Source organism: Talaromyces stipitatus, genomic scaffold (genome assembly GCF_000003125.1).
Source record: "Talaromyces stipitatus ATCC 10500 scf_1105507295515 genomic scaffold, whole genome shotgun sequence".
NCBI classification, from domain to species: Eukaryota; Fungi; Ascomycota; class Eurotiomycetes; order Eurotiales; family Trichocomaceae; genus Talaromyces; species Talaromyces stipitatus.
Window position 1 is genome coordinate 2,664,711 of NW_002990118.1, and position 9,996 is coordinate 2,674,706.

At 44.0% G+C, this 9,996-nt stretch overlaps 2 protein-coding genes across 2 annotated transcripts, besides 1 other annotated feature; both read right to left on the reverse strand.

The window, feature by feature from the left end:
• The first annotated feature begins 2,239 nt into the window (after positions 1–2,239).
• Positions 2,240–2,281: a sequence feature (T-rich).
• A 2,140-nt stretch (positions 2,282–4,421) lies between these two features.
• TSTA_050300 (TPR domain protein) lies at positions 4,422–7,442 on the reverse strand (the record flags this gene model as incomplete). Its single annotated transcript, XM_002485499.1, has 1 exon — positions 4,422–7,442. The coding sequence occupies one exon, from the start codon at positions 7,440–7,442 to the stop codon at positions 4,503–4,505; it is 2,940 nt and encodes a 979-aa protein (XP_002485544.1). The 3' UTR covers positions 4,422–4,502.
• Positions 7,443–7,882: 440 nt separating this feature from the next.
• Positions 7,883–9,160, reverse strand: TSTA_050310 (uncharacterized protein; the record flags this gene model as incomplete). The annotated part of the gene is made up of 2 exons (XM_002485500.1): positions 7,883–8,484; positions 8,541–9,160. 2 exons carry the CDS (start codon positions 9,158–9,160, stop codon positions 8,097–8,099), a joined length of 1,008 nt encoding a protein of 335 aa, XP_002485545.1. The 3' UTR covers positions 7,883–8,096.
• Between the last annotated feature and the right edge of the window lie 836 nt (positions 9,161–9,996).

Sequence of the window (9,996 nt, forward strand, 5' to 3'; positions counted from 1 at the left end):
TAGGCGCCAAGTTGACTTGTTGCTAGATAGTTGTTCTTCTGAGGGACGAAGAAACACAATCGATGACATAGAACTGCACTGCACAGGTAGTTGATAATATGTTAGCCATGCAATGTCTGTATAGGAATGGAGGCACGGATCCATGGATGAATTGGAGATGGTTTGCCTCCCCCCCCCTCCCCCCCCGAATATCTCAAGAATAGTTGAATGGCAGGCGATTATGCCATGACCGGTGGATCAACAGCAGAGGCCGAGCATATCCGTGTTCGCCTATTAGTTGCTAACTAGTGACTAGATATCGTATTTAGGGAAATTTGTGTATATTCCCGAGTCCGGTCCACATTAAACTTCGTTTACAGTGCGCTACTCTGAATGTAAACTAGACACCACATACTACCATTTGCAATTGGGACAAGCTCAAACATTGTTGGCCCATCTCGCAATGACAGCATCCAAGCTTGGACGAAAATGGGGCTAGTCATTTTTAGTTGCTCCAACAGAAAGGTAAGGTTTGGGTTCCGACAGGGATAGTTACGTCGTATCATGCACTAAATGTAGAGCCTAAATAATTTACGACGTACTAGTTTGGTACTAGCTGTACTTACTACGCAGCTGGGGCTGGCTGGATGGGCCCGAGACGTCGGGAGCAATCAGGTCGATCCTAGTTTTTAGGACGGTCTCATGACAAGTGTCATCTATTGATATGATAACTAGTCAGCTGCTTGTAGAAGCTTGTAACGACGGTCCTCGCATCCCGGTGGCAGTATCTCATCTGTTTCGGGCCTTGTGATACGTAGCTGTGGAGGAAAAGGAGAGAATGGTCGAGGAACGGTTGTGGGATCGCATCTGTGAGCCCTAACTAGCTGTATGTGCAATGTTCTTATGTACCTTATGCCATCTCTTGATTGCTAGAGTCATAGTGTCCACCGAGTGAAAGAGACAGGGGGAAGGGATGCACTAAAATTCGGGCCGACATCTTGTTGTATGCCATTCAAAAGTTGACACGGTACAGCGGGAAAATTTTTGCTCGGATTCGGGTGCAATGTGGTACAGTAAAGCAAGAAAGTCCATAGATGGCCGACTGCTTTTGAACCTTGTCTTCTGCATGGATTTTTCTTGGCCATAGACCAGTGTATCAGAGGGGTGAAAGTGAAGGAATTCCGGAAGGGATAACCCTAGTATCGAAACTTACATACCAAGCATGTACGGGATACGTAATATAGCTAGTTTATTCACTAGCGCCATCGGAACCGTATCCCCTGGAGTCTGTAATTGGCAGGTAATGAATCCTGTACGGTAACGTACCAGCTTTACATAGGGACTAGCTAGTTTAGGCAATCTTGTATCATCCACTTTCCTCACTGTTTTTTCCTGGTTAGTCGTAGCTTTAGTTCGTGTTTAGTTTGTCCCAAGGAGTTTTTCTAGATCGGCATAATAAAAAGGCCTTCTTAACTGAGGAATGCGGTTGTGGATATTAGGAAGCAAACAAACTGATCCGAACTAATGAGTCATGCAGCATGGTTTAAATCAAGTTCAATCGACTTTGTTTGAAAGGGTTAAAGGCCATTGATTCAGAGATAATGCCCTTTGTTTGACAAGATTCGATCATATCTCAGTAGTAATTACTGGATTTGGACTATACTGTTGCACGCATGAATCATGTTGAGATCTATGCTGGACTAAAGGAATTGACATAAAAATGTATCATGACAATCATTCTCAACTCCCATAGTCCAGGCCGAACGAAGCCGGACTAGTACTACCAAGTAAATACTAACTTCTCAAACTAAAGCAACTTAGAGGTGAAAACTGACGATACTAAAAAAGTTTAGAAAACCCCGACAGCTACGTTCTTACAATTCGTAAGTGGAGCTCATCACACTGCAATTGACGAATTGGAACATCGTACTCTACTGCAGGGACTGTCAAGACCCAGAGACCGAAAATCAGACACTGATAGTTTTTCTTTTCTGTGCCAATTGTCCATAGACCATCCTAGTACGTCTGAGACCCATCAGAACGATAATATTGGGTACCACAAAAATTGTTTAGTCGTTCTTAGCGTCTGGACCCGTTTAGCCCAAGGGGAAGGGGAAATTTATGACTTCTATGGGGATGTACCAATGTCATCCATTCAGAGCATGGAGGACAAATGTCACTTCATGTACTCGGATGGACCTCTCAAAAGTCTCTTTACGCCTCTCTTGACACCTCTACCGCTACCCTGGGCTGTTATCAATTTACTTCTCGTTTCTTTTTCTTTTTTTTCTTTCTCTCTCTTCCACAGCTTCCTTGTTCGCATAAAGTGACCACAATCTTAGCTTTCAAACAGACATGATGCAGCTGGTCTGGTAATTCATTTTGCTCTCAGTAGATGATGAATAGGTTGATCCATTGTCTTGTGTCTCGATTGATGAAGCATTTCAACACACACAAGTACATACCTGTCTCCGAATTTCTTTCCGTCTGGAAGCAATGCCGCCATCCGCATCGCCGTTACCTTCATGAACTCTTCGTCACCTAGTCCCGACCTAAACACACATGGAAGAGGACGTCTAGATTGGAGGAGACCCAGATCGGATACGTACTCTCGACTCAGTTTCAGTATCAGCTAGAAGGAAAGCAAAAGAAAAGAGAGAAAAGATCATTGCGGCCACTGATCTGGTTTCAGTATCAACTGGGAAGGACGCAAAGGAAAAGCAAAGAGAGAAGAGCTTTATCTGTGGCCATTGATCTACCCAGATTTTGCATTGTTTGGATTCTTCTAATTTTAATTTCTTCTGATTTCGGAACACTGTTGATTTTGGTCTGTCCGTGCGAGTGTTATGCACACGACCTGTGTCCTGGGTTGGGTAGTTGCAGAAAGACTTTGTCAAACAAAATATTTACATCTGACTGCTCATCACCAAAAAAAGAAGGGCTAGGTCCAGAGAGATCTATAAAGTCACGATATCTTCCACCCATTGAATAAGATTCCAAACAGCTCAAAGCATTCAAAACCAAGAAACGATTATCTTCTCAGATAGGGAGAACTGTGAGACTTTCTTAGTTATATTAGCAAATGACCTTTGTTTCTCTAACTTGGACATAGATTCTTACCAAAGCCTTTCCACCCGCATCTTAATCAATAGACATCGGTATGCCCCCTCGACCCAGGACTGTCTATCCTTCTCGTTATCTTCTCTTCTAGCAGCTAACAGCTACCTATCAGACTCCTTCATTCGCAAAAATCTCCTACCTAACAATCATCATGGCAAACCAATGCTCCGGTCATGTATTTGCTATTGTCCAAAGCACCAATGGTAACATTCTTACCTGGCGCTGCTCTGATTGCAACTCTGGTCCATTTGTTGCCATTTGGCGTTGCAAACTTTGCGGCTACATGCGCTGCAACAGCTGCCATTCTTCCAAATCCTAGTATGTATATCATTATTTTTGCTTTTTGCGTCTTGCTTTTGGGCAGGTATGAGCGACGGTCGAGTATTGCCGTCTATATTGTATGTCTTATACTGATCACAATTTTGACATAGATTGAATTATTCCATGCCAAACCCAACTCGTCACGAATTGAAGGAAGATCAGAAATCAGAAAAAGTGTGAACAAAGGACCAAGATCGAGGGGAAATCAAAAATGTTAAAGGCTTGATTTGATGGAAAGGGGATACCGAAGAAGAATTAATTACTTAATGTCTATGATGAATGACCCGTTATGTATTGTACTATAGCACAGGATCGTTTAGACATTCAAATCAAACGCAACTATGGAAATTTTGTATGTTTTATGATTTCAATAATGGGGAACACTTGCGCAGGCCTAAATATCATCATGTTATCTATTAGAAACGTCTGATGGCCGAAAGCGCAAGTCCAACTTTGTCATTGTCATCACTCGTATACATTGCCGTAATAGGAAAGAACGCAACACATGAAGTCAGATTAGGGTTTTAAGCTTTTGAAAACCCCTATAATTACCTTATTTATTTATAGAAATGAATTTCATCGATACCAAATACTATGTTTAATGGAGGACGGAGTATTGTGATTACCCTTCTTGCTCAAATATCCGAGTAATCAATAGGATCATTCCTATTTTGCCTAATAAGAAGAACATATGGACACCATAGAGGGCTAGGTACATTTTGCCGTAAGCTAATACCTAAGGATGTTGTCTCCTTCTCATTTCATAGGGTATTTATTCTGGTGGCTTGACTTTTAAGGATGCTTAGTTTGAGGTCCGTTCCCGGCTGGAATAGTTTCCCTGGTCTCCTGTATGGATAGGATAAGTATTGTCAAATATGGATTTTTGATGATGAATTTGTCCTCTCAGAGACACAGAGAACAGAGAGTGATCGAGATTTTCCGAGGTTGACATATACGCGTGTGAACTAGTTTCATGTGTGGATGGACCTCATGCAGGTGTAGGACATGAAGAACAGCTGATCTATGAATTATATAGATACGAGTAGTATATTGTCTTAAAGAACGCACTCAAACAAGTTAGATTAGCCATCAACCTCTGATAGCAATTCTTTGAGCTGCGTCCATCCTTCGGTACCTTCCCAATCCTTGCCTTTACCTAATATTCCCCTTACTGCACTCCTGCTCTTGAACCTCCAATCTTTAGCCACCAATTCCTCCTCGCCTTCACCTTCCGGTATAGCTCCATCTTCCCGCTCTTTAGTCATGCCACCTATCTTTGCATATCCATCTCTCACAAGACGTTCCGTAGCCTTGACAATTTGAATCCACTTTTTCTCATCACCCATCTGAAATGCGCCTTGGGTACACGAAGAGATTGTGGCACGCCACGCCTTCTCATGTGCTGCGAATGCTTTGCTAGGTCGCTGACGCCATAGCTCTACCTTTGCAACAAGAAGCCAGAGCGGAGCGGAGCGAGTGATTAATGGAACCACGACATCATCTATAAGAGTGATGATCTGGCCGGCTACTGTACCGGTACGTAGAATTTTCTGATTCGTGCCGTCAACAGTGATAAGGAGATCGTCATACTTGTAGTCATTGATGAGATGTTCAACCAGCATGTCTAAGACAGTCAAGTCTATAGCCTTTTCGCCCCTCTTTGGTGACCGGAGTTCAATGACTTTTCGCAGTGCGAAGACAATGTCTTTGTAAGGTATCAATAGAGGAGGCAGCGAAGCTGCAACTGTAACGATATTATCCCAAATACGGTGATCTGTTTGCTTAAGTCGAGCGGCATGATGAAGAGCTGTAAGAGCGTCGCGAGTGTGTTTGTAAGGGTCGGTTTCTTCTTCAGCCTTTTCACCTTCAACGACTTCTGTATCTTTTTGTTCTTTGGCCGAGGGTTTATTGTTCCCGGGAGAGACGTGAAGAAGAGCTGCAGCAAGATTACTCCATGCTTCAGCATCATCCTGTTCGAGCTGTACTGTACGAGTGAATGCTTCAACAGCTTCATGCCATTTCTGGCGGTTCAATTGCACACAACCAAGAGCGAACCATGCGCCATGGTTGAGTAAGTTTATTCTTAAGCTTTTCTTATATGCTTCTTCCGCTTTCTCATAATCAGGTGGTTGAGCTTTCAGATATAGCCTAGCAAGGGAGCGTTGAGCTCTTGCGTACCGTTGACCAGAAACCTCCCATGCTCGTTCATACATAGCTGGCTCTGAATCAATATCACCAAGGATGCAGAATAAACGTGGTGCATCTGCGGGTAATTCGGGCAATTCAGAGCCCTCGTACCGCTCATTATCATCGTGGATCGTTCCCGGGTTTGTAGGCTCGTATAATTGGCGCCGTACAATCGCCTTGGCTTTCTCTTCTCTCTCAGTTGCTGCATAGCACAATGCGACTTCAGCCCACATTTCCAGTCTCTCATAAATATCCAGAGCGGTTCTAAGACCACCCAGGCTAACCCACTTCTGCGCAAGTTCTGCTTCAAGATTCCACCTTGTCTTGAAATGAAGAGTCCATAGATACTCTAATCGTTCTTCCGCTGGTGCAGACTCTGATTCCTCAGGTCGAGGCAAGAATGTTGTAGGCTGTTCTTGCTGCTTGTTGCTCACTGTGTCAGTAGTCACCATTGCCGTGTTGCTAGTAGCCGTATCAGCAATGACCTGATCAACTAGCGCCTGCATTTGTAGAACACCTCTTTCGACGGTGCGTGCTTTGAAAGCTTCACATCGGCTGCGGACAAGAAGAGCCTGAGTATATATCTGCCAGTTGTTACTACCACTTTCAATAACACGTGTCGCATATGGAAGTGTCTCCTCACGAGTCAATCCGTGCTCGGGTGAGTTGTTCGTAATAGCAGAAGCAATAGCAAGGAGTATAGCAGAGTCGAGAGGGTTGAGTTTCGGTTGGTTAGATGGATCAATCGCCACCAGTGCTGGGGGCAAAGAAGATTCATCTTGAACGGTGGTGGGCTTTTCAGGCTGTGCCCCTTCTTTTGCAAAAGCAATTGTCTCAAGTAGAGTATCATCATTCAAATCCAGAGCCTTAGGTCCCGATGTCTCAGGCTCACTCTTTGCTTCTGTAGCCTCTGACATTGATTCCATTTCTGAGCTCACGGCTAGAACAACGAGCTGCGTGATATCTCTATCTTGGAACTTTGTCCTCTTCCCTAACTTTCCAGTAAGCGCGTACTCAAAGCCGGATGCGGAAGCTGCTCTGTCAAGATCAGATCGGGCTTTGGCATCTAATCCGTGATGTGTATGTACTGCTGCTCGTTCGAGTAAAAAGGCAGCTTTCATTTTACCAATGGAATCCGAATTTTCGCCCAAAACAGTCGCACTGATCACATCGAGATCATCATAAATAGCCTTCTGCAGTGTTCCTGATACCTCGCTGAGCATCTTTTGATGCAAGAAGTTGACCCTCATGCGTCCTGTCCGTGCAACGAGAGGCGAATTATCAGCCACAAACACACCTGACTCGACTAATATAGCCTTGGCAACACAAAACAACTCAATGTTTGGTGTAAGCGGGTATACTGCTTCTCCATCTATGGACAAATCTCTCAACATTTTCCGTCGCACGGTATTAAGGGTTCCCTTGTCGCCGGCAACTGTCTCCCCAAACACAACGACTGCCGAGTTAAACTCCAAGGGCGGGCCGGTAACATTGGATTGGAGGAAACAAAACAGTGCGGCAAAGCCGATATGTAATATTTGTGATAACAACTCATGCTGTGCGTTTGCGTCCTTGCTTGCTGACTCCGCTACGTGTTTGCGCACTTTCTCCGCGACATAATTAGTGTAGGATGTTTTGCCCTCACTAAGAGCTTCTGTCTCCGGCGAAGAATTCTCGGATGTGATATTCAAAAGTTCCTGTGCAAGAGGATCGTGAAGAAGTCGGTCTGAGGTACGAATACGAATAGGGTCGAAATTTCGTTTCGTCGTATCGTCGTCGTAAATGGTGGTGAACTGAGCGGGTTTCGTTGACGAAATAGGCGAGTCTTGAGCCATTGTGAAAGCTGCACCGACTATATGGCTTGTAGACCAATTATAGCAGATGCTACGAGAAGAGCGAAATCCCTGTTTGATCAGATGAAAGACTTGCACATGGGATTTTTCAGTCCTCGACTAGCACGACAACATATGAAACGGAAGCCAAATTTCTGCAAGAAAGAGGGGACGGGAAAGTAAAAAAAATCAAGAAATCTATAAAACTGTAACAGTTCCCAACATGATAAAGCAGAGATCTGTAAGTGAAGTTTTTGACATCTCAAAGCACCCCGCACAACTTTTTTCCTCTGCTATCGTTATCAGTTCTGAATACGGAATAGCGTGGAATTGTCCCTCCACGGTGGGTCTCTTAGGGCAAGATCATATACAAACTGAACGATGACTGGTTCTTACTGGAAAAGTATCAAAATATCAATAGAATCGCGAGAATGAGAACTGTATTCATGGTTCTATATACTAAAAGAAGCTATCTAGAAGTGAATCAAAATCATAGATCATTATCTCAAGTTCGCCAGGAACCGAGGAAGTCAAGACGGCAGACCGTATACCAAACAAGCATCAAACCTATGAATGGATCTAGTACAAATGAGGTATCAAAATGTGACAAAGCTGAATCGCAAACAGTAAAATTCAAAAAAAATAAAAAGAATCGGACTAGTTGCTCCAGGGAATAGTCTTGTTAATTGCAGTTGCACGTTGGAGTCGTTGCCTGTAATGAACGCGAAACTGATATCGTCCAACAGTACCAGCTCCAACAGCTAACATCAATAGACCCGACCAGATACAAGTGACGATCAAGCCCACGGGAGCAATCTTGATTGTCGTTCCTGGAAGAACAAACACTGATGCCGAAGCAACAATTGGGCTCGCGAGACTGAGTGCCTGTGGAGCTGTGATGTTTGTTGGTGTGCCGTTGTCTTCGACGAGTACACCGGCCACGTAGGAGAGTGTGTCGGAGGAAAGTGTTGTGTTGACAACGCCACCAGACTGAAGATTAGCCCCGAGAGATATCGTTGGGATCATGAGGATACGGAGATCTCCGCTAAAAACCAGTCAGTTTCGTGGTATAGATTGAAAGAGTCGGAAGAGAGGACCTACACGCTAAGCTTCGAGAATATCAGACTCTTACTCAATTGACCAATGTTCTGAAATCCCATCACAAATTGACCAGCTGCGGTGGTATCGGCGGTAACAGTTCCATTTGAAACCATCAACATCGGCTTCGAAACAGTTGCTTGCGGAATCGAAAATGACATTTTTATGTCGGCCGGAGTCAATCCCTCAAATGACCCAGTAGGGGTGGATTTCTGATATAAACGCACATCGGTCTGAAAAACACCAGTAGCGTTGTCAAAGATTGCGATATTGTAACACGCAACCATGCCACTGGGGTTATTTGCTTCTACGTAGCTATCGACAGCACTGGTACATGCAGTCATGACGCTCTGGTTGAAAGCCGCTTCGTCAAAGGTTGGTACAGCAGCGGCTTCAGCTCGTGCAAATAGCTTCTCGGTGGGTATACTGACAATATTTGATTTGATCTCTGTATCGTTGTCATGGCTTGCCAGGTCGATTGAGGTGCGACGTTGTATCAATGGCCGGTCTGATCTCCGTAGTCTCAAGGGTAAATCGAGATTGCTAGCCAGCCATGGATTGGCATATACTGATAGGCCATGAAGAACTAGAGTGAGCAACACAATTGCTCTGTAGTCCTGCATACTGAATAGGTATGGCGGAGATATGATATGAATGTAAACAATGAGTGAAAGTATTTGTTGATGTAGCGGGATAGAAAGCTATCTTTCATTGAGATAATCTACTCGGTAAACTTGTGGAGGAGAGGATACAGGTTTGCATATATAGTATGGCACATGAACCACGACATCAGGTCCGCCCAAATGTCTCATAAGGCCCACAAAACCACTCACCTTTGAATCTAGAACCTTGAAAGTACGCCAAGAGCAGAGATCTAACTTATTAAGAATGACTGCATCTGGAAATACTATTAAGCTATTTCATGTAAAGAAAAGCGTCTGCGAGAGCTCGAAATTCCAGTCTTTTCAGCTGTCTAGACGCTTCGTCATATACAGATCGTAGCCAGTTCTGATCATAACATGATACGGAGAAGTGATCCATGCCTCGAATGAATGTATTTACTGTCACATGTTCCCATGTCCAGATACTGAGTATCAGTAAGGTGTCTCGAAAGCTGCTTTTAAGGGGCTTAGACGATATGCTAACTATCAGTTAGGAAGAAGACGAGGACATGAGACTTCTCATTTTGGGGTTTTGATATCGTAGCAGATATGTCGGACCTAAGCCACGAGGCTAACTTCATGTAGCTCGAGCTTATGCATGAATATTCGCTATTGGCCCCTACGGACGCCACATACCTAAAAGGTACCTATATCAACAATATTAATCGGAATGGTTAACCAGATCCACCCCTTAAAACCCATACGCATTGAGCATCACCTGGAAATGCCAAGTAAATCAATCATCAATTAACAACAGTCAAATTATACTTTGCACTTGTAGACTATTAGTATGATGA